The following is a 25,154-nucleotide window of genomic DNA, read 5'->3' as shown; positions in this document are numbered from 1 at the left end:
CGATTTTTTTTATTTTTACTCTTCTGAATTTCCTAAAATTTTATAATGAGCATGCATTGCTTTTATATTTTATTTTTATCAAAGTTCTACATTATCATAATTTACAGAGTTAAATCATTCTGTGAGTTTTGTTCTGAAAACAGGGCTCTCTTTCTCCTTCCCCATAATTTCCCACTCCTCAGAGGGGCCCAAGCTTTCAACTCTTTTAGCTGATTCTTTTGGTACTTATCTTGGTTCTCTAAATAACATTATTTTATTGCTACTTCTTTAAGTTTTTTACACTGTCTGTTGAACTACCTACCCACACCCTGCTCCCCACCTCACCCAAAGACCCTTCCTATCCTTACATTCTTCCAACATAGGCATGTCATAATTTTGGTTGGACCACTATTCAGCGTTTACAGTTGGCCAAGTAAACATTATTCACAGATGAGCCATGAAGTATCACAAATAACTTTTCCTTACTGACACAACATATTGTTTTTTCCTGGAGCTAATATTTATTTTGCTTTTTCTTTAAATAGTTTTCTATTTACTTAGCAGAAATTCAATTTTAAGCTCTTCCTCAGTTACTTCCATCACCTCTCCATGTGTTCAGGTGTATGAGGTATTGCAGATATCTCTTCTGATCCTTTCTGACCTGTAGGAGCTGGTTGCCCTCTATTTCTTTCTGATGTGCAGATGTCCTCCTGGAACCTCCCTTCACCATCATTCTGGAGCTTCCCTTTTGCCTCTTTCTTATGCTGGATCCTTTCCCCAGTAAACCAAACCTTTCCTCTTTCTTGGTTTTAAAATCTTGTTTTAACCAAGAGGTGCATGAGGATTAAATTTTTGAGATTTCGCTTGTCTGAAAAGGTCTTCATTCTGTCCTCACACTTGATTGACAGCTTGGCTGCTATAGAACTCAAGGTTGAAAATAATTATTCTTCAAAGTTTTGAAGGTGTTTCTAATTATCTCCTAGTTTACATTGTTAATATTGAGAAATCCAAAGCCATTCTGATTCTTGATCTATTATATGTGACATGTTTTTACCTCTGGGAGCTTGTAGAATCTTCCTTTTAACCCAATGTGGACAAATTTTATGAAGATGTGTCTTGGTATGGGCCCATTTTCATTGCTCATGGGATCTTTCAACCTGGAAACTCCTGACCTTCAGTTTTGAGGAAGTTTCTTGAATTAATATACTAAAAACTTTATTCCCTTCATTTTCTCTTCTTCTCTCTGAGTAGAACACCATTATTCAGATAATGGACTTCTTTTTTTCCTATATGATTTAAAATGCAAGTGCATAAAACAATAACTATAAATCTATGTTAAGGAAAATACAATGTTTAGAGATATAATTTGTGATCATAATAACATACAGAGGGGATGATGGGACTGTATAGGAGCAGAGTTTTTGTATACTATTGAAACTCACTTAGTCTTAATTCGAACTTGTTTGTTATAAAGTTAAGATGATAATTGTAATCCCCAGGATAACTACTAAGAAAAAAAACCTAAAAAACAAAATACAGAAAAAGAAATGAGAAGATAATCAGATTGGTATACTACAAAATATCAAACACAATAACCATAAAGTAAATGGAATACACTCACCAATTAAGAGGAAGGGATTGGCAGAGTGGATTAAAAAACATGATCCAACTATATGTTGTTTACAAGAGACTCACTTTACTTTTTTTTTCCAAATAGGCTCCACACCCAGCACAGAGCCCAACATGGGGCTTGAACTCACAACCCTGAAATCAAGGCCTGAGCCAAGATCAAGAATCAGACACTCAACCAACTGAGCCACCCAGGCACCCCACAAGAGACTCACTTTAAATTAGAAGACACAAATAGGTTGAAATAAAAAGGATGGAAAAAAGATATTTCACCCTAATAATTACAAAATAAGAGCTGGGAAGGCTATACTAATATTAGACAAAAAAAGACTTTAAGACCAACAATCGCTGCAAGACACAAAGAACAACATTACATATTAACAAAGTGGTTGACCCATTTAGAAGATATAAAAATTATAGGCATTTATGCACTAACCACAGAGCCCTCAAAATATATGAAGCAAAAACTAACATAATGGAAGGGAAAAAGAGATAGTTCTACTATAATACTTGGAGACTTCAATACTCCACTTTTAATAATGGCTAGAACAACTAGACAGGAGATCAATAAAGAAACAGAGGACCTGAATAACATTATAAACCACCTAAACCTATGAAAAATATATAGAACGTCCACTCAAAAACAGCAGAATACACATTCTTCGCAAGTACACATTTTTCAGAATAGATCATATGTTAGGCCACAAAACAAGTCTCAATAAATTTTAAATGATTGAAATCATACAAAGTATCTTATCTAACCAGATGTGGAATGAATCTAGAAGTTATAAAAAAAGGAAAACTGGAAAATTCATAAATACTTGGAAATTAAACAACACACTCTTAAATAACCAATAGGTCAAAGAGAAATTACAAGTGAAATTAGAAAATACTTTGAGACAAATGAAAATAAAAATATAATCTACCCAAACTTATGGAATACAGCAAATACAATGCAAAGAGGGAAAATTATAGCTGTAAATAATTACATTAAAAAAAAGAAGATCCTAAATCAATAACTTAAACTTTACACCTTAAGGAACTAGAAAAAGAAGAGCAAGCTAAACCTAAAGTTAGTAGAAGGAAGGAAATAATAAAGATTAGAGTGAAAACAAGCAAAGTAGAGAACAGAAAAACAATGAAGGGGATTGACAAGATCAAAAGTTGGTTCTTTTAAAACAGCAGAATTGCCAAGCCTTCAGGCTAAACTGACAAAAAGAAAAAAGGAAAAACAGAGAGAGGATTCAAATCACTAAAATCACAAATTAAAGTGGGACATTACAACCAAATATACAGAAAATGAAAGAATTATACGAGTATTCATTGAACAATTGTATGCAACAAATTAGATAACATAGATGAAATGCACAAGTTCCTAGAAACACACGAACTACCAAAACTGACTCAAAATGCTATAGGAAATATGAACATACCTATAACAAGTAAAGATATTGAATCAGTAATCAAAATCCTCCCAACAAAGAAAAGACCAGGACCAAACCGTCATAAACCTGAGAAGGCTAAGGGAGACGTGACAGTTAAATGTAATGTGGTATCCTGGGTGGGATCCTGGGACAGAAAAGGGGCATTAGGGAAAAGCTACTGAAATCTGAATAAACTATGGAGTTTAATTAGTAACAGTGTACCAATATTGGTTTCTTAGTTGTGGAAAAATATATCATAGCAATGTAAGATGTTAACAATAGAGGAAAATGAGTGAGGGGTATATGAGAACTCTATTATCTTTGCCATTTTCTGTAAGTCTAAAATTGGTCTAAAATAAAAACTTTCTTAAAAAATGACTGCATTGGATTGAAGCATATGAAACATATAAAAATGTATGAGTTCATAATGATGCTAAAGGCAAAAAACCTTTGTTGATTGCTACTGGAGATTTAAAGCATAAACTTATTACTTAGAAAACTGATAAAGAGAAAAAAAATGCAGCATTTATCCTGACTTTCCCATATAAATTGTGTCTCAAAGTAAGCAATAGCTGATGGGAGGGAGTTCTTATTTATAGAAGAATTCCAGCTAATAAATGTAGGAGAAATGTCAGCACTAGAAAAATCATTTTGCAATTCCAATATAAAATAATGGATCTAGGTGATGATTATTAGGTAAAAGGTTGATGGAAATCTTTAGAATGGGGAGATAGGCTGGCATCATCTGAACCCTACTGACCAATTTTAGCATCAATCAAAATGAGATATGCAGACATAATGTGCTTCATGTGATGCAGTAGGAAGTAAATAGCACCATCCATCAGGTATCCTTGTCTAAAACTTGACACTGAATCTACTCAAACCTCTAGATCTATTGGTTCATAGGAAATACAGGGGACAGAGGAGCAAGTTAAACAACATCATAAGGAAGCAGTTGGCCAAATCCAGAGTGCAGGACAGTCTACAGAAAAAAATGGCCCAGTTTCTTCAACAAATCAGTGACATAAAAAAGGGAGGATGGACTATTATAAAATAAGAGAGACTTAAGATATCTATGAACCAAGTGCAATGGGTGGATCTTGTTCAGATCCCGATTTGAATAAGTCAATTGTAGAAAGACATCTTGAAAACAATTGAGAAAATTTGAATATGAACTAAGAATTAAGAAATTAGTGTCAATTTTGTTGACTATGATGATGGCATAGTGATTCTGTGTATTTCTTGATGTCCTTATCAGTCACAGATTGCATACCAAAGTAAGTACTGTAAAATTTTCCTTAAAATCCTCCAGCCAAACTGGTGCAGCCACTGTGAAAAAGAGTACAGAGGTTCCTCAAAAAATTAAAAATAGAATTACAATATGATCCCACTACTGGGTATTTACCCAAAGAAAACAAAAACACTGATTCAAAAAGATATGTGCACTCCAATGTTTATTGCAGCATTATTTACAATAGCCAAGATATGGAAGTAACCAAAGTGTCCATCCATAGATGAATGGATAAAGATGTGGTATATATGTATATATGTGTACACACACACACACACACAGGAATATTATTCAGCCATAAAAAAGATGTCATCTTGCCATTTGCAACAACATGGATGGATCGAGAGGGTATAATGCTAAGTGAATTAAGTTAGAGAAAGACAAAAACTATGTTTTCACTCATATGTGGAATTTAAGAAACAAAACAAATGAACAAAGAAAAAAAAAGACAAAAAAACAGACTCTTAAATGCAGAGAACAAACTGGTGGTTGCCAAAGGGGAGATGGGTGAGGAAAGGGGTGAAATAGATAAAGGCGATTAAGAGCTGTAATGTATAGAAACACTGAATCATTATATTGTGCACCTGAAACTCATAGAACACTGTATATTAGTTATACTTCAACAAAAAATAATAATCAAAAAAACAAAATCCTCCAGCCAGTTGAAAAAAGATTGTAGGCTAGATGAAATAAGAATGTCAAAATGATAATTGTTGAAGCTGGGTGATGGTACAGGGAAATACATTATATTATTTTCTCTTATGTATGTTTGAACATTTTCATAAGAGAGAGGTGTGCTGTTGTTGTTGTTGTTGTTTTAATCTGGACTAGGGGTATGAGCCCTGGCTTCCATTCTAATTTGCCCTTAATTAGCTGTGTGATCCTGGCCAAGTCACTTCATTACAGTACCTCAACTCTCTCATAATACAGAAATAATAACTGATTAAAATGTATCATGTATGCCACATACCTAGAATTATACCAAGTAGTACAAAGGACCAAAAAAACAAAAACAAAAACAAAAACTGTATCAATCCTACCTATTCTACCTATTCTCAAGGCATCAGGGTCAGAGGAAACAGGGCTTTTGGAAATGTAGAATATTCTAAAGAAGAAAATTATCACCTCTAATTCCACCATGCAGAAATAACAAATTAAGGTCTTAGTGTATATTTGACACCTTCCAGACATTTTTCTCTGAAAACAGATGCATGTCTTTAAAAAAAAAAAAGACATTTGAACAATACTGTATGTGTTCTTTCATGGCCTGTTTTTGTTTTGTTTTGTTTGTTTGTCTTTCTGTGTGTGTGTGTACCGTTATATCCTTTGGGTAATCATACTAAAGTACATCAAAACATTGTAGATATAAAACATGACCTAGTTTAGTGCCATTTTCTTCCCACAGCTGTTTCATTAACCACAATCAGCCTTTTAATGAATATGTGGCACATGTGCCAAAGGAATGGTCATTTCTGGTTTGAACTCTTGCAGCTGGTCTCCTGGCTTCTAGTTTTACCCTACTCTAATCCATCCTTCCCACAAACACCAAAATAATCGTCCTGAAATACCCCTATGTCACTACTCTGCTCAAAAACCTTCTAGAGGTTATGCACCGTATGATTCCATTTATATGACATCCTCAAAAAGACAAAACTATAGGGACAGAGAACAAGTCAGTGGTTGCCAGGGGTTAGGGGTGTTAGGAGGATGTGATTACAAAGGGGTAGTATGAGGGAATTCTTTGGAGGTATTGGAATTGTTCTGTGTCCTGACTGAAATGGTGGTTACATACATCTCTACATGTGTTAAAATTCATAGAGCTCTACATTACCCCAGGATGTCCATTTTTCCCATATAATAATTTTTTAAAGCCTTCAATGATTCTCCATTGCTTAGATTCAAATTCAGCACTAAGCCAACATATGGAAGGCCTTCCGTGGCTCCCCAGTCTACCTTTCTAACCTCATCTCCTTACTGAACCTCACCCCCAATGCACACTATATTCCAGCCACACTACAACTTCTTGCTGTTCAGTGAACATATGTCACATGTGAACTTGATACCTGTGTGTCTTTGCTTGTAATGATCCCTCTGCTAAAATGCATCCCCACCCACCACCAGTGGCAACCCTGCTTGTCCTTCAAGGCTTAGTTCAAATCTCACATCCTCCGCGCGGACTTATCCTCAGCTCCTCAGTCAGAACTGAATCTCTCTTTCCTCAGTGTTCCCACAGCACTTTACTTAGATCTCATTGCCTGACACCACCAGGTATTATAGGGAAAGCCCAAGCAGAAGCAGGCTCCAATGACTAGGCAATAAAACCCCAAACCTCACCCAGAAGTATTCACTTAGTGTCAAGCATTTGCATTCCTTCTTTCCTTTCCTCGGTGCCCAATGACCCACTGGTTTCCAGGCCAGGCTACACCTGCAGACTTTAGTTGTGCCCTGTTATTTACCTCCCCAACCTTCAAACCCCAGCTTCAACTTCATTCTCAAATACATTCCTGCTTTTCTGCTCTGGCAGTGGATTTCTGGCTTGGCCCCAAGCACATGATTCTTCCATGCCACTCCCAGGATGATCTAGTTTTCTGACCTATGCCTGTTCAATCCTACTCTCCTGGCTGAAAGACAAGGGAGCTTGCCTAACAGGTGTGGGTACCTGGGGCTGAGGCTAGTGGGAGGAATGTCTCATTGGGAAGCAAGCCAATCCAATGGGGAAGAGCAAATTGGAGAGTCAAGTGAGGCAGGCAGAGGTTGGTAAACCAGAGCAGCAGAGCCAAATTACGTCAAGAAACCAAGGAGGGACTAGAGCCTAAAGCCAAGAACATGAGCACATGTAGATGGCTGGGAACCATATTAGAGCCAAAGATGAGTATAAAATACCCAACTTCTTCAGTCCTACCCAGTCCAGACCATGGGACCCAACATCTATGGGAGGCAGTGTGGTTGATTGGAAAGAATATGAGCTTTGGAATCAGAAAGACCAGAGTTTAAATTCTGACTCTTCCCCCTTATTAGTTGTGTTATCTTGGGTAGTCACTCAGCTTCAGCTTCTTCATCTGAAAAATGGAGATAGCATCTATCTCAGAGGATCATGATGATGATGAAATGAAATTGTGTAAATGAAACAACATGGACCTTGGTATCTCATAAACACTCAACAGATGACAGCCCACTTCTTTAAAGGGCACCTATCATAATTTGCCTCATATTTCTAGTCAGTTGTATGCAATACATGTCTCTCGCTCTCTCCAATCAGATCTTAAACTTGAAGGCAGACACTGTGTATGAGTCATTTTTTACACGTCTTTACTTTTTAAATATATTTTTCTGATTGCAAATATCATGTAAAGTTATACAAAATGTAAATATTGCAAACTATTTAACACAGAAGAAATCCCCCAACACCCCCTCCCAACCAGAGAGCTGCTGCAAATTAATTTGGAGCATTTTTCTCCAGCTCCCGCAACTACCATATAGTTTGTTTTGTTTTTACAAAAGCAGGATCACTGTTAAAGTATGATTCTCAGAATGTTTTTTTTTAAAGTTTCATACAAATAGAGAGTGAGCATGTGTCAAAGTTTAATTTTAACTCACAAACGAGGAAACCAGAAAGATGGCAAAGTTCACTCAAAAGAGGATACGAGAACTGGCATTTTATAGTCCCCTTAAAAACAAAGAAATGCTAAAATAACACTAAAATAATATTGCTAAGTTAGAATTAAAGCTGATTAGTCCTACAAGGCACTAAGAACCAAAATCATGCTTTAGGTAGATAGAAAATCTTGTTGCATTTGGTGAGTTTCATGGATATTTAAAATGACTGAACCCTAATCACTTGTGCTAAATTACAATTCTCTAGGTGTAGAGAGTCAGATGACCCTCAGGCCTGTTAGAAAATGCTCTTAAGGTGACATTAAAGCACCAAGTAATCATCTTTTTCCTTTGTATTAGTTTCCTAGTGCTGTTATAATAAATCATCACAAACAGTTGTGATTTAAAAAACACACATTTATTTTCTTACAGCTCTGGAGTTCAGAAGTCCGAAATCAGTTTCACTGATTTCAAGGTGAAATCAAGGCTGAAATCAAGGTGTTGGCAGGGACCTGCTCCTACTGGACACTCTCTGGGAGAATGTTTCCTTGTGTTTTACAGTTTCTAGAGATGCATTTCTGTTTGTGGCCCCTTCCTCCATCTTTAAAGCCAACAGTCTAACGTCTTCCATATCTGTGTCTCCATCTTCACATCACCTTCTCTCTCATGAGGACCTTTGTGTTTACATCCAGCACACCCACATAATTCAGGGTAATCTCTCCATCTCAAGGTCAGCTGATTAGCAACCTCAATTCCCCACTTAATTCCCCTTTACCACGAAACGTAACATATTCACAAATTCTGAGGATTAGGACGTGGAGATCTGGGAGGGAGACACTATTCTTCCTATGATACTCTTATTTCCAAATTTTGAATAATTCTTCATAATCTCGTCCTATACATTTTGTTTTTCAACTTGTTTTTCACCAATCTTTTCACTTAGCACATACTGTAAATGTCTACCTGATTCTTTTTTTTTTTTTTGTAGTGGACACACAATGCTACATTATGTTTCAGGTGTACAAGTTAGTGATTTGACAAGTTTACACATTATGCTTTGCTCACAAGTGGAACTCCCATCTGTCACCATACATCACTATTACAATATTATTGACTTATTCCCTATGCTGTGCCTCTTATTCCCATGACTTATATATTCCATAACTGGGAGCCTGTATCTCCCTCTCCCCTTCACCCATTTGGCCCAATCCCCCACTCCTTTCCCTTGTGGTGACCATCAGTTTGTTCGCTATTTATAGGTCTGATTTTGCATTTTGTTTATGCATTTTTTAGATTCCACTTATGAGTGGAACCATATGGTATTTTTCTTAGTCTGATTAATTTCACTTAGCGTAATACCCTCTAGGTCCATCCACGGTGTCTCAAATGGCACGATCTCATCCTTTTTGTGGCCACATAATATTCCATTATACACACACGTACACACACACACATCTTCCTTATCCATTCATCTATTGATGGACACTTAGGTTGCTTCCATATCTTGGCTCCTGTAAATAATGCTATAATAAACATAGGGGTGCATATATCTTTTTAATGGCTGGACAGTATTCCAATGATAGAATTATCAGAATTTAATCATTTCCTTATAGGTGGAAATTTAAGTTGTTACCAACTTTTCATTGTTACAAACAGTGCTATAATGAACATTCCTGTACACATCTCTTTGCACAAGTGTGGCTATGTTGCCATAGGAAAAATTCCTAGAGGTTAAAATTCTGAGACAAAAAAGTATGCCCATTTAATTTTGACAAATACTGACAAATTGCCTTCCAAAAACTTAGGCCAATACTTTACTCTCATACCAGTGATGAGAACCAGTGGCTATTTATCTCCAATGTCACTTAAGCTCAATATTTGGGATTTGTTTTTGAGTCTTTCAGCATCTATAAAGCACTCTGAAATATCCATGTAGGTTTTCCTGGCACAAAATGAGTTTAATAATTGTTTAATAAATTAAAGGTTAGAACAATGCAAATTCAAATGTACAGCTCAGAGGGCTCACACAGGTTAGCCTTGCTGCTTCCCAGTTTCACATGGTATATGCTTTGTTGCCAAGGCTCATATCACACTTTCCCTGTGCACCCCAGAGGCTCTAAGGTCTAAAGTGTGTGATTAATGGTGCTAGTCCTTCAAGAAGAAAGGCATAAGATTCTGGGCATGTGTGTCCCCTGAAGACAGTAATAAAGCCCAACAGCAAAAGTTTCAGAAAATGAGGTTCCCCACTCTTGGGGAGGTAAATATTTTGGAGGGTCCAGAGTTCACTGCTTTTATACTAAAGGACTTTTCAGAAACAGAACTCCACAGGTTTTTTTTTTTTTAAGATTTTCTTTTTAAGTAATCTCTACACCCAACAAGGGGCTCAGATTCACATCCCTGAGATCAAGAATTGCAGGCTCCACAGACTGAACCAGCCAGGTGCCCCGGAACTCCACAGGTTTAAAATGGAATGTCCCGGTGAACATTCTACCCTTCAGCTGCTCACACCACCCTTACCATGGAAGTAGCAATCAACTCTGAATGCTGAGGACCATGAGCTTGAGAGGTACAGGTGGGAGCAGGTTAGCTGAAAGAGCACTGAATGTTGATTTAGGCTCTCAGGACTGGGACAGATGGGGGAGGGGCATTATTCTTCCACATCCTTATCCGTGGCCTGCTTTAGAACTAGGAGTCAGCTGGGCGCCTGGGTGGCTCAGTTGGTTAAGCAACTGCCTTCGGCTCAGGTCATGATCCTGGAGTCCCGGAGTCGAGTCCCGCATCGGGCTCCCTGCTCAGCGAGGAGCCTGCTTCTCCCTCTGACCCTCCCCCTTCTCATGTACTCTCTCTCATTCTCGCTCTCTCAAATAAATAACTAAATCTTTAAAAAAAAAAAAAAAGAACTAGGAGTCAGCTTCTCAGCAGGAGCAAGGGCAGTGTTGCTAAGAGGAAGTATAAGAGAGTGGGCTTCAGCACTCCCCTGCTGTGGTTGGTTGTTTGGGAGGTGAGGGGGGAGAAGATTCATACAAACCTGGGTAGTAATTGCTCCCTCTAGTTTTATTCCCACGACCAGGGTCTGGAAGCTGTGTGTTTAAGAACACACAGGAGACAAAATCCTGAAACTAGAGAGGAAATGGATCCACCAACGCTCTCCCCCACCTTATCCCCCCACTCCCAGTATATAAGTACCTGTAAACATTAAATATAAGTACATATAAGTACATGTGAACATTAAATAACATCAACCTATAAGTACAGGTGAACACATACTCCATTTTCATCCCAGGCCTTTTAGGACTTGACCTTTTTCTCTCTAGAGTAAATTAGATTGATTTGATTACAAGTATTTGTAATCTTGATTACAAGTATTTGTAAGAAAGAATGCTTGATATGAACCGAGCCACAGCCCAGAAAAGATTCCTGGAACCACTAACATATTAAACTAATTCCACAAAGGACCTAAGAGGATTTAGAGGCTTGTGTCATGATGAAGAGTGTAAGCTCTGGGGTGCCTAAGTGCCTAAGACTGAATCCTGGCTCTGATACTAGCCATGACTTTGGGCAGGTCACTTCACTGTTCTATGCCTTAGAATCTTCATCTGTAAAATGGGGGATGATAGTACCTACCTCATAAGGGATTGTTTTGAGGACTGAATGAAATAATGCATATAAAGCACTGTGCCATACAGTAAATGCTTATAAATATCAGCTATTATTTAATTCTACAGTGCCTCCCAGTTCTATGCCCCATAGAACAAATGAAATTGACAACTATGAGTTTATTTAATACATTTCCTTAACATGTTCATTTGCCCATACTTAGCCTACCGAATTTCCAATAATGTGGAAAAAAAAAAAAGCTGTTGCTACAATAGCCTCTCTTTCCCACCACACTTCATGGTTCTGCCTTCCTTTTCCAAGACCCATTTGCTGGCCCCATCTCTGCCTCCTCTCCCACTAACACTTGCCCCTACACAACTACCCTGTGTCACTTTAAGATTTCAAAGGGTACAAAGAGAGTAGTCAATTAAAGAGGTGTTTGCAGATGGGAGCACTTCCCTTGCCCCACCACCATATTCCAAAATTTCTCCTTTTCTGGTGTATTGGAAGACTGTTGTGGAACAGAAAGGCCACCACCTACAGGAGGTTCTGAGAATTCATTTGCATAACATATCGCTAGAATCTCTTCTCCTTGGGTTAAGGGCAGCAGGTTTTTCAGGTCCAAAGCTGCTCCACAGCCCTCACCCTGAACTCCCTGCATTCCAGAAATATTAAGTCATGGAGGCTGCAGAGGGTAGTGGGAAAAAATATGCCTGGTCCAGTACCAAGGCACATGTTTCTGCCCTGTGTATCTCCACTCTAGCTCTAATTGGCCTGCTTGGCTTAATGTGTGTCACTGTGTTCCCACAGCACCTGTGCCTTAAGCAGCTGATTCACATGGCTTTTATGGACCAAATTACATTTCCACGCTGCTTCTGATTTTAATAGAAGGGCATATTAACCACCAGGGAGAAATTATTGCTTGAATTCCAAAGAGACAGCGCGTTCTTCTGGAGGCCTTAATAGATTCTTTCAAATTCACCTTAAATAACACAGTCAGAAGATGGGAGTGTGAACTTCTTCTGACACCAACCTAAGTTAAGTCTCTTCATCAAAGATAAAATGATGGATTGACAAAAAAAAAGTGTCCACTGCTCCAAAGCAAGTCACTTGACTCTCCGCCCAAATTAATCTTCCAATCCTTTTAGCCCCCAAACAGTGGTTGAAGATGGGACAACCACACTAGACATGCCAGGAAATAGGAAGGTTCTGGCTAACAGTCCTGCTACTTAAAGGAGGGAGCTCCTCTGCCATAAACTCCTGACACTGGACAAAAGGGAAATGGCTAAAGATAACCTCTTAACATGATCTCATGAGTAAAACTGGATGGGGACGAGAAGTTTTAGATCAGATCGTTCACAATTTCTCAAAACATTGTGGTAGCAACAATTGGCACACGCTACTAGGAATTCTCGACTTTTCCGTGTGTGTGAGGGGTAAGCATTAGGTAAATGCTGGGATACTAGGTCCCAATAGGCAGTGGCCATACTAGCCTCGATTCCTCGGTTAACTTAGAGGCATCTAGCTGACTTCCCCCATCAAAATACCCCACTGATAGGAGATACATGAGAAAGGGAGATATGCATTCATCCGTTGGGAGTGTGGGAATGAGCAGAAGGATGATAAACATTTCCTTATTAGAAAATAAAACCGGGTGGGCAAAAACCAGTACCAATGATGAGTTAATGTGATCTGCTTTCCCTCCTCTGTCTTCACTCTACCTTGGAGTATTAGCTGCCATCCAAAAACCCAAACAGCATGAAGGTAATAGCCCAGCTATTATTACCTTCTCTCTCCCCTGGGCGGGGCGGGGGGAAACCAGCAAAATACTCAGAACAGTAGGAGACACAACACAATCTTCATTTCTTCCATACATTAGAAACATTTTCAATTACAGTTCAGCTTCTCTGAGATCTATCTCAAGTAGTAAAATGACAAGAGCACAGAAAAACCAGGTTGGAGGGAATTCCTGATAACGAGGCACGAAGTGAGAGATTTTACTCTACCACTCCATTCCACAAGCTGGATGCCCCTGCAGGTCCCTGAGAAAGAGTCATTCTGGCTTATGCCCTGCAGGAATCCTACTCCACACTCCCTCCTCGGAGTGTGCCTAGGAAGGGCTGCTTGAAAAGAGAGGTCTTTGATGAATGATCACTAGTAAAATCTGAATGGAAAGCTAACTTGTTTGGGAAGCAGCTCTTTTAGTAGTGGGGGTTTGCTTCTTAAACCACAGTTTCTCAGTGGATTTAAAAAAAAAAACAAAAAAAACCCAGCCATGCTTACAGTTACAATTCCACATTAATCAGCCAGTTTCCTGGGAGGTACCCATAATTAGCAAGTTGTCACATCCTCTGATCAGATTCTGGTGGAATTCTGGGCCCTCATCTCAGCCCTAGGAAAGCTCAGGAATGCCCTGGAGCAAATGAGCAGAGCTACAAGATCACATCCAGAGAGCTTAAGGTGCTTGGAGGTAAGTTATCCCCTAGGGCAGCCAAACAGCTGCCCTGGGTGGGAGGGGTGTTCACAGTATCTCTGACCCTTCTTGGTTTATAGTAGCTACCCTGGGTTTCCAAACATAGCAGTCAATCTTAAGGAAATAAATCCTATTTGGGAGCTGCCCTTTCTTCTTAGAGGCTTACCAGAAAATTCAAGAAAATGTCCCAGTGGGTACTCACCTATGAGCCTCATCCTCTCCTTCAGTTTCAAAGTTGCTCTTGGCCACCCCCAGCCTATCCCAAAAGACCCAGAAGACAGAATCTCAGACAATGCTTTGCCTTGCTTCAGCATCACGGGATGGCTCTGAGTTCTCAATCCTGCCCCGAGGGTGCCGGTGACAGCAGACACAATGGAGGTAGTCCACTACGTTGTGGGGAAAAAGTGAGCGCAATGGGTGCAAGTACTGGAAGAAAAGGAGCATGAAGCCAATGGAAATCAGATAAGCAATGATGAGCTGCAAAGCAATCAAGGAAGGACAGTAATCCAGTAACACTTTGACTCCAAAGAACTTGAAAACCAAAACCATGATCACGTTCTCTACCAACCTTACACTATAGTGCAGGCCCATGTGCCCCCAGTTCTGGCCTTTGTCAACGAGGTCCCTGTCTGCCAGTTTCAACTGCAAAGCTGACCAGCAAGAGAAGTTGATGCCCGCATAGAGAACGGTGATGGAGATCAGCACCACCAAGGTGCCAACCCGGCTGAAATTTTTCTCAATGTTATTGGGCATCTGGGCACCACTCCTCCAGAACTTAACCCAGGGCTCAAAGAGGATGATCAGGAAGTTGAGCAATAAGAAGGGCACAGCCTTCAGTTTCAAGGTGGCTGAGAAGAGCACCAGAATCACGAGGCGGGAAGTGATCTCCAATGTCCGCCAGATGGTGATGCAGAGGACTTCTAACGGCCCAAGGCGAATCTTGTATTCATCATACTTGATCTGGATAGCCAACATATTGCAGAGGGTAGCCCCATAGGTGACAGAGATCAGGGAAAAGACCATTAGCACAGCTGTAAGAAAAAAAAAATAACAGAAAAAATAGACAATCAGACTATGTTAGAGAAGCTTGAACTCAGACCCGGAGGTCTAGAGAGAGGATAGGTGAGGCTTGAGGGCCCAGTTAAGAGCAAATTCACGTATGAACACAGCTATGTTAGCACAGCACACAGCATGCACAGGAAAAAAAATGGAAAGAAATAAACTAAAATATATTTTTTGTGCTAGGGATTATACCAGTTTTCAAAATCCTTTTTTTCTATGTTTCTCTAGTTTCTAAATGTCCCAAAATGAACATACATTGCAACACTTTAATAATCATGGAAACATACAAAATGAACTTTTTAAGAAGAGTGGATCTCAGAACTAGCATTGAGAGGTCACTAACACAAGAAGAGCACATATATAAAGGGATAAGGCAGCACCCACTTGATGAAATAGGCTTCTGAGCAAACAATGAAGGAGGCAGAAGGAATTCTGAAAAAAGCCAGTCCTAGGAAATTCATAGGTAATGCCTTTGGCTACAGAAGTCCCTTCTTTGACACTTCTTTAAGGAATGAATCTTGTATTTATTTCTAGAATGTGTCAGAACGTATACTGGAAATTCCCTGAAGGCAGAAAGGACCATGGCTACTTTGTTCCGTGCTGTGTCCCCAGAGCCTAACACACTGCCTGGAAGATAGTAGGTGCTCAATAAATGTTTGTGGAATTAATGAGGAATTCTGAGTTTAGAGAGGCAGCATAGAATATTTACAATTAGAAGCCCTTAGTTCAGCTCTGTGAAAGCCACTGAATATCTATGTGCCTTAGTTCCCCAATTCACTGAGATACTCTAGAATTGCTTGCATAAATCATCAGCAATATCAATTTATCACCCAGGTACTTTGGTATATTTTAAGAATCTCCAAACTTCTACCAGAGTGGTTTAAAAAAAAATTTTTAAACCCCATTTCATAGCGTATCACATCCATGCCACTGTTTAGAGTTGGGGCCCTGAAGGGTCAGGATGCTCCATAACTTGCTACACTAAGTCTCAACTATAGATCACACGGTGTCCCTTTCCTTTCATTACTTTATATCAAAGAATGCCAATCACTAAGAAAAATCTACTGCTCTCAAGGAGAGTGAGAGGCCTGAGGGGTAACTCATCAAAAAAAAAAAAAAAAAGCTGGAACTTTCTGTTCCCATAAAAATACTAGATCCCAGGGAACTGGAGCCATGGAGATGTCAACTTAATCTGCAAGGAAAGTGAAGACTTCCCCATGGAAACCCAAAAAGAAGCACAGCTTTGTTTCCAAGATCCTTTTCAGCTCTAAGTAGAGTGTTGGAATCTCAAAGACTGGAGAGACTCTCTTGAAGGGTCTACTCTTAGACTTATTTTTATTTATTATTTTTCCATGTTTATTGAGATATTATTGACATATAATATTGTATTAGTTTAAGGTGCACAACAAAACGATTTGATATACTCTTAGCTTTATAAACCACTCTTAGTCCCATCCTTAAGAGTTGATGCTCCTAGTTGGGAACGTCATCTAGCCAAGTGTGGTGATGCTTTCCCTTAAATTAGAACTCATTTATTGATAGTAGTGTAATAAAAGAAAGCCTGATGCTTCCAATAAATGTAAAAACACCTTCCATCTGTCTCCCTACAAATAGACTCATGCCGTAAGAGATCATAATGCTGTTAGTGAATTTGCTCATCTATGCTGATCCAGATGGCCTCCAAGAGAAAAAGAGATTAGAAAAAGGGGTAGCAAGGAGAAGACAGAAGAGTGGATGAAAATGAGGAGATCTAACCCCAAAAACTGTTTACCAAACTTTAAGAGATGGTACTGTCAGCAAGTTTTTAATAGGAAAAAGCACCAAAGAATTGAAACCAAGGCCTCAGAGAAAGTTTCCCTTGCATCCTTTGTAGAGCGATATAGTTAGAAACATGGGCTCTGCAGGCAGGCATCCTGGATCCCAATCCCATATTTGCCAACTATTACTTATGAAAGCATGAGGGGAATTTGCTTAACCTCTCAATGCCTCTGTTTCCTCATTTGTTAAAATGGGGGTAATAATTCTATCACAGGGTTGTTGTAAAGATTAAATGAAATAATTACATGCAGGGGGCTTAGAGAAATGTTCAGAACATAGTAGATGCTATCTGCTACCTCCTATCATCATCATCATCATCGTTCCCCATTTCCAAAAGACTAGTACGTGCATTTCCCATACTCAGGCAATCAGGTGATTTAAAAACTAATAGAATACCTAAAAATAAGCCTTACAAAAATGTGCAAAACCTATAGCAAGAAAACGATACAACTTTACTGAAGTACATTTCATTAAATATTTTTTAATGTACTTCAATAAAGCTGTATCATTTTCCTGCTCCAGGCCTTGCACATTTATGGCATAGACGGTGGGGTTATTTCCTGGATGTATACTTATCTCCAGACTCATCGAGCTGGATATGTTAAATAGGTAGAGGTTTCTGTCAATCATACCTCAATAAAGTGATATAAAACTATTTAACGAAATGGAGAGATACATCATCTTCTAATATGAAACTGATTGATCCTGTAAAGATGTAAATTCCCTCCAAAACAACCTAAATAATTTAATGCAAGCCCAATACACAGTCTCAATAAAATTTTTTTCTTTTGTTGTTGTTACTGTTTTGCTTTGTTTTGTATTTTGGTGGGGGAATTGACAAACTGCTTGTGGAAATTCATCTATTTGGAAGATTGGGCTAAATTGCCCTATCAGATAGGGGTTGTGAAAGGCCTTTGTGAGAAGTGCACAAGATCCAAAAGCAATAAAGAATTTAAATGCATAAAAATTTAATACTTCAGAAAGCCAGAAGACCATTTAAAATGTGTGTATGTACACAAATACAAAACACATAAATATATACATACACACTTATCTACAGCAGAGAAAGGATTAATACCAGAATAAGAAAACTGCTCCTGCAAATTAATAAGAAAAAGACAACCTACTATAAATCAGCAATTTAAAGAACACAATAACCAAACATGAAAAGATGCTCAGCTACCCTCACAATTAAGAGCAAATTATTTAAGTAATCAGTTATTTTATAATTATACAACTAAATAATATTTAGTTTAATATATAAAGAAAAAGCACATTCATACACCTCAGGTGGGAATATGAATTCACACCACCTTTTGGGAGGGCTATTTGGCAGTACTGATAAAATTCCAAACATGCATAGCCTCTCACCCAGCACTTCTATTGCTAAGAACTTATCCTAGGAAGTCTCATTCCAGTACACAGATACTTATAAAGATGTTCGCTGGAGCATAGTTTGTGATTAGAAAAAACTTTTTTGAATGCAAAAATCAGAAACAAACTTTAATCCTACCAATAGAAGATTAGAGAAATAACAAAGAATGGTCCAGTTCATATAAGGAAAATATATGTTATCTATTTATCATTTATTATTATATATGCATATATAAGTAACCGTTGAAGGAAGATATATTGGCATACTTTTGAGAAAAGACATGTTGAACAGAATGTTTAATACAGCCCTTTTTGACGAAAATACATATACATATATATTGTATGTATGTTTACATAGTAAAGAAAAAAAGAGTCTGGAAGGATATATACTGAATGGTTAAGAGAGATTACTTCTGGGGAGTAAAATTACATCTCCTATTTGATATATGTTCTGTGTGGTTTTGACTCTTTACCATAACCATGTCTGATTTTTATAATTAAAAAAATAAAAACCAAAAATAGTAATACATGGTCATAGCAAAAATTTTAAACCATATAAATTTCAAACCATACAGAAGGGTATAAAGTAAAAGGTAGATGTCAAAGGACTTCTCATTTTCACTCCCCAGAGGTAAATGGTTTCTGACATATCTTTCCAGAAATTTTCTACGCATCTATGATTACTTGCAGGTCAATCAGTTTGTGCATGCATTACTTCTGTAACGTATACATATTTTAATTAGATGATTTGATGACCTTCAAAATTCTCAGGAGGAAAAGCATCATCACTTCCTTTTCTCTTCACACTACCGTCAATCCTAGGTACGTAAAAAGCTTCAAGACCAACAATTCCATGAACAATTCTTAGTGGAGGAAAAGAGAAAAGGGAACAAATTCCCTCCTTACGTTCATTTGTGACATGGGGCTTCGCCAAGCAGAATCAGCATCTAATAATAAGGAAATGGTTCAAAATTGTACCCACAGCTGTACCAGCTCCAGCCCAAGCAGACGAAGCTAATCTTGAGCTGTTAAAACTCATTAACAGTACTTTATCTTGACTTTGAAAACATGACTCACATTTCCTCCTCTCCTAGAGGTCACTCATCTAAGGATCCATCTTTTACAAGTGGGAAATTAAGACTGTGACCTCTTGGGTAACTTCCTCCAAAAATCACATAGAAGGTCAGAACTGGGACCAAGGCTCATTTTCACCAGTATTCATTCCACACCCCCATTTCTTTCTCCCCACTGGAGTTGGGAGAAGTAATTAAATCAGTGGTTCCCAAATGTGGCTGATCAGAATCAACTGGGGTATATTTTTTTAAATACAGATTCCTGGCCTCCCCACACTCAGATTGAGTCTGGTCTGAGTAGGAGAAAAAATTCTTTTAAAAAGGAGCTTCCACCCAGTAATATGTTTTCTCGTGATCAGTAATATTTGGGAACCTCTTATTAAAAGATGGCCATCCCTAAACCCAAACAAACAAAAAACCCTCAGTATAATTTAAACACTCTGGGCTAGGGAAAGTGTCTTACTGACTGCTGGTATTACCAGCTACTTCTGGGTCCAGAGAGGGTTTATCTGTGGCATTTTTAGCCTTAATAGCTTATCCCAGTTAAAGAAATCTGGCAGGCCTAAGATGTCTGGCTCCCCAACTTCTTTGACTATCTACCAGTGCTGTTCAAAGGTTCTGTAATACCTGTGCTATCCAATACAGTAACCACGGCTATTGAACACTTGAAATGTGGCTAGTATGACTGAAGAAGTAAATTTTTTATTCCATGTTTCATTTTAATTTAAATAGCCCCATGAAGCTGATGACCAGTGTATTGGACAGCTCAGGTCTGGATTTCTAAGACCCTTGATTTAAATGGAGCCCTCCCCTCTCCTGACCCCACTCACCTCTACCCAGGGGAACCTCTGCAGAGATCAGAGTCACATAGAGCTGATAGGTCAGCTGGGGCACTGAGCCCAGGAAGGCTTGGATCTGTGACATACGTTTGTAGGCATTGCGGTGCATAGCCAGGGTCCGGATGGAGTGGCCCACCTCCCATTCTATCAGCACCTCCTCGCCATTTATTAGCATCTTCTTTCGGGTGAGGCTGACATAGGGCTCCTCCTGCCCCTCTTTCTTCCACAGTGTGAGGTACTTAATCATGGCCTCCAAACATCTGCAGAGGTAAAGCATCACGGGTACTTAACTAAAGCTGTCCTGGGAAGGAAGGTTGTAGGATGGGGGGATAATAATACAACTCAGGGAGTTTGTGCTGCTTTTTGCCATTCCTTAATTCCCATTTTACTCATTTCTCATGAGTCAAAGAGTTCGTCATGCCTTCCACAAGTTACTTGAGTTTAAATCCTTTTTTGTTTGGCTGGCCATCTACTGACCTCTGTGAACACCATCTCAGGGTGTTTCTTGGAGGATTTAAGGAATTGCTTTGTCTCCTTAAGAATAGGCCTATAGTAGAAAAGCACTTTGGACACAAAGATATTATGTAAATAATGTGTTGGGAGAAAACGATGAAGGTTCTTAAAGGCCCCGGTTTTCATAACACCTCAAGTTCCTGAGGGAAAGCATTCTTTATGCAAAGCATTCAGCTCCATACTTGGGACTTTTGAGTTCTGCTTTTTTCAAGACAAGGCCCACAACTGTAATTGTCTTGCCAAAAAGTCTTGGAGGGGGATCTAGAAAAAAAACCTCACATCTATACAGTGATGCCATTCAAGAACAAAGGTACTTAAAGACTTGACAACTCAGAACTGAATGTGCTACATCCCTCAGGAACATCAAAAGATCTCTCTGAAGGTTATTTTTGGGGCCTCTTGATCTGTTTGGGGCCAAGAGCCTTTTAAACTTCCTTCTTTCTTTACAGAGAGGAAAACATCCTTATGAGAGCCTACCAACCTTGAAATAGTGAGAAGACCCCACTTCTTGCTGTCTCCCTCCCATCTCTCCCACATAAATCAGAAGCCTTTAAGCAATTCTGATGTGGTGACTAGAAGAGAGGCAACTAGAACATCTTGTTTTGGAACACCTGAGTTACCGCTTCCTCCACTCACCCTGAAATGAATAGAAACTGTGGACTATTATAATAAGCAAGAACAGTTGTGGTGAAAAGTAAGCTGTCTCTCCTGACTGAGGGCATGGGTTGTATTTATCTTGCCCACCACCCTTATCGCATGGTGGGTGTTCGATAAATATTTTCTGAGTAAATGAAAGAGTAAGAAGGAAGAAAAGAATACAGGGTGAAAAATGATGGGAGGGGAGGATGATAAAATAATGGTAATGTAATTTAATGGAAAAATAGGCTAAAGACAAGCTCAGAGATTTATATGCTCTTTAGGCCTTTGGCTCCCAATTAGGAAGGTTTGGACATGTGCCGGCTGCCATTGTCCACAGGACCCCTCTGAGACTGGGGTATATGTGTCAGTCTGAAGCATGTAGTTTCTCCCTAGGAAGTGGACGTTTCAAACTCTAAAACGCGGGAGAGGAAAAGGTGGAAGGAGGAGAGAACAGAGAAGAAAACAAGCTAAGTGCATTTCCAACAAAAGATTTTAGATTTTAACCCAGGCCCATCAGTGCTGTTGCTGAATAAAATACTGGGGGAGGTATCGGCAGGAAGCATTCTGTTTATGCTTCTAAAGGCTATTCACTGGTTTCAGTGAGGGTGTTCGCCTTGTTACAAGCCTCAGTAAATTAGAGCACATTTTCATTTTCAGAATATCTTTGCATTTCATATAAGGGAGCCAGGTCCTCCAAACACCTTCATGTGCCTAATAGCACTAATCAAGTTCCTACCTACCTAAAAAGTAATTTGCCTTGAACATAAGCATATCAAGGATATAATTTATGAGCTTTTAATTATTTCTTCCCTGCTGTCAGGTTAGCTGATTATTATAAATGCTTTCCAATCATTTCTAGTGGAAGCTAAATAACAAAAATGAAATACAGTACTCAATACTCCATATGGTGGGTCCTAGTCAAAGCTGGCTTGGGAGGCCACAAAGCAAAGGAGGGAAGTCTAAACTCCAGACTAGGGCAGTACTTGCTGAAATTTGCACCTTCAGAGTGCTTGATCTGTTAACTCAGTATATCACATTTGAAAAGGCTGATAAGAATGGTTTTCCTTGGGGCGCTTGGGTGGCTCAATTGGTTAAGCGACTGCCTTCGGTTCAGGTCATGATCCTGGAGTCCCAGGATCGAGTCCCAGGATCGAGTCCCAGGATCGAGTCCCAGGATCGAGTCCCAGGATCGAGTCCCAGGATCGAGTCCCGCATCGAGTCCCGCATCGGGCTCCCTGCTCCGCAGGGAGTCTGCTTCTCCCTCTGACCCTCCTCCCTCTCATGCTCTCTGTCTCTCATTCTCTCTCTCTCAAATAAATAAATAAGTAAAAGTCTTAAAAAAAAAAAAGAATGGTTTTCCTTGTTCCTCTAGTGACATCTCTTAATTTGTGGGGTTCTTTTTTGTTTTTTTAGAGAGAGAGCACGAGTGAAAGCATGTGCATGCAGGAGGTGGGAAGGGGGAGAGGGGGAGGGAGAGAGAGAGAGAATCTTAAGCAGGCTCTACACTCAGCATGGAGCCCCATGCGGGCTCCATCTCAGGACCCTGAGATCATGACCTGAGCTGAAATCAAGAGTTGGACACTTAACCAACTGAGCCATCCAGGCGCCCCAACATCTCTAAATTTCTTGGTTCCAAGTTCAAGATGAGGTCTTTCTTTTACAGCTTAACTTCAAAGATTTAGAATTGGAAAGGAGCTTTAGATTGCTTAGTCCAAAGGCTGCATATAGGCCAGCTGAGTCATATCTGACCAACAGCTGTGGTTTGTCCATACTGTGTTATTTAGTCAAGTTGCCGAAAGTCAAATTGATATTTCATATAAAATCCTGTCTTGGAAGCTTCTCTTGAAAAGTTGGGGAATCTGGCAATACTGGGTCTGAATTCCAAAAGTGAAACAATGGGCTGGAACTGTAGAGTAGCCGCCTCCTTTAGGCAAATCATGCAGACTCTAGCTTGCCACACTACTCTCCATCATTTCTCTAACACTGAGACTTCCTTTTCATTTCATCACACATGAAGCTACTGGTTTTCTCATACTGGGCCTGTTTCACTCATTTATGAGACCTGCCTGGCCCCTGTAAGCGTTTGCGTTTGAGACCCATGATCTAGCCCAACCCATTTATCATACAGATGAAGAAACTGGGGCCCAAGGCATCTTCAGAGATTTCACCAAAGCCATGCAACTAACTAGTCAATGACAGAGGGAGGACTAGACTCCAGGCCACTGGAATTCCAGGCTACCGTTTTCTCTAATGCAGCCTAATCAGTCCCTCCTTGTTTGAGCATATATTGATTTAAAAAAAATTTTAAGGCAGGGGAGTTCCATCCTTGAACAGTTTCAGGCTGTGTTTAGTTCTCTAAGGATGAAATATCTTCCCACTGCAATTACAACATCAGCACTCTGACACATATTCTTCAGCTGATTGCAATCAAGACAAACTTGGTCCATTCTTTCCTCCTGACTTCATAAGTTTTGCAACATCTCCCTACCTTGAAAATCCCATAGCGTCCAGATGAGACTGCTGACACAGAAGCCTGTCTCCCTAAGAGAAGGCACATTCTCATCCCTTCAAGGCAGTCTGAATGGAAAGACTTGATACTATTACAGTGTGCTCCAGCATCCAGATGGAGAGAGATGGACTATCTTCTTCTGCCCCTTCTAACCATGTACCTTTACTGCAGAAAGATACAAAGAGATACACAAGAGACTGATGAACCAACAGAAAAAAAAAACAAACTACAATGGGTTGGGGTACTAGATGACCACAAATAGCTGAAAATATTTTCCAGATGTCAAATAACTCTGGAAAATTTGAAAATGCCACCACCATCAGCCCAAGCAGCTCAGGGTAAAGAAATTGAATGTGAGATCCAGGTTATAGAGTGTCTAAAAGGCAGAGTCAAAATAACACACTCTGAAGCTATGGCCGGTGCGCACAGGTTAAGCACGTCAGCTGGTCCCTTACCAATTTTCACAACTCAAATCCGAACAGCAAACACTGTCTACTGAAGTCTCAGCAATGGTACCATACATGGTTTTGGAACACAGGTACATGCCACATGTTCATTGTGGTGGCATCTAAAGTTTCAGATAAGATTTTCTGGATGGGAGGCAGGGAAGCCAAGAGTGGGAGGGAATGGGAGAATTGATTAGAGGCACAGTATCAGCCTTGTAAATATTAGCTTCATCTTTCTCTGCACAAACCCTATGGGGGTGGTAGAAATGAAAAATTGCTCACCTGATAACAGGTCCCAAGAGGATTAGATGCATAAACAATGACAGCGGCTTGTCTTTGGCCAGATCTCTGTGAACAAAAATGAGGGTCAACTGGACCATAATGGATGAAAACATAAAGAAGGATAAGGTGTATGTCATCCAGTAGGTTTCGCTATTCTTTCGGTAGATTCTGACCATGTACAAGGCAGATGCAGCCTCCCCACAGTACAAAAAGGTGGAGAAGAGAATCCCAAATGGAAAGGTAAATCGAGGGTTGGGCCCACGGATGACATCTTCCTCCAGAGATGAAGTTGGATCCACGGTGGGCTCCTCAGGAATTTCATAAACTCGGTCCATTGTCGAGGTTCTGAGCAACCCCCACCCCCACCCAAGAGAACCCTGTAGCCACTGCAGTCCAAGTATTGAAGAGAGCTGTCAAGTACAATTCCAGAGCGGAGATCTGCTAGTTAGAGCAGGAGACCCCTCTTTCTAGTTTCAAGTTACACTTGTTGGGAGTATGGGACAGAGAACCCGGGAGTACCACTTTGAACTTGACTCTTCATTGGCCCAGGCTTCCAATCGTCCACAGACGTGCTAAGAAACCTAGACAGGGCAAAAGCAAGCATTTTAGCGC

General features: G+C 39.6%; 1 protein-coding gene across 1 annotated transcript; it reads right to left on the bottom strand.

The window, feature by feature from the left end:
- Positions 1-13,518: 13,518 nt before the first annotated feature.
- Positions 13,519-24,911, bottom strand: XKRX (XK related X-linked). Its single transcript, XM_021679625.1, has 3 exons — positions 24,543-24,911; positions 20,145-20,413; positions 13,519-15,018 (listed from the first exon to the last, which is right to left on the bottom strand). Exons 1-3 carry the CDS (start codon positions 24,875-24,877, stop codon positions 14,273-14,275), a joined length of 1,350 nt encoding a protein of 449 aa, XP_021535300.1. The 5' UTR covers positions 24,878-24,911; the 3' UTR covers positions 13,519-14,272.
- Between the last annotated feature and the right edge of the window lie 243 nt (positions 24,912-25,154).

This window comes from Neomonachus schauinslandi, chromosome X, assembly GCF_002201575.2.
Source record: "Neomonachus schauinslandi chromosome X, ASM220157v2, whole genome shotgun sequence".
NCBI lineage: Eukaryota > Metazoa > Chordata > Mammalia > Carnivora > Phocidae > Neomonachus > Neomonachus schauinslandi.
This window is presented reverse-complemented; position numbering and strand designations above follow the sequence as displayed.

Coding starts and splice junctions, on each gene's coding strand:
- XKRX (XM_021679625.1), bottom strand. CDS start 24,877: ATGGACCGAGTTTATGAAATTCCTGAGGAGCCCACCGTGGATCCAACT. Junction 20,414..24,542: donor CTCTTGGGACCTGTTATCAG/GTGAGCAATTTT, acceptor TTACCTCTGCAG/ATGTTTGGAGGCCATGATTA. Junction 15,019..20,144: donor AGAGGTTCCCCTGGGTAGAG/GTGAGTGGGGTC, acceptor TTTTTCTTACAG/CTGTGCTAATGGTCTTTTCC.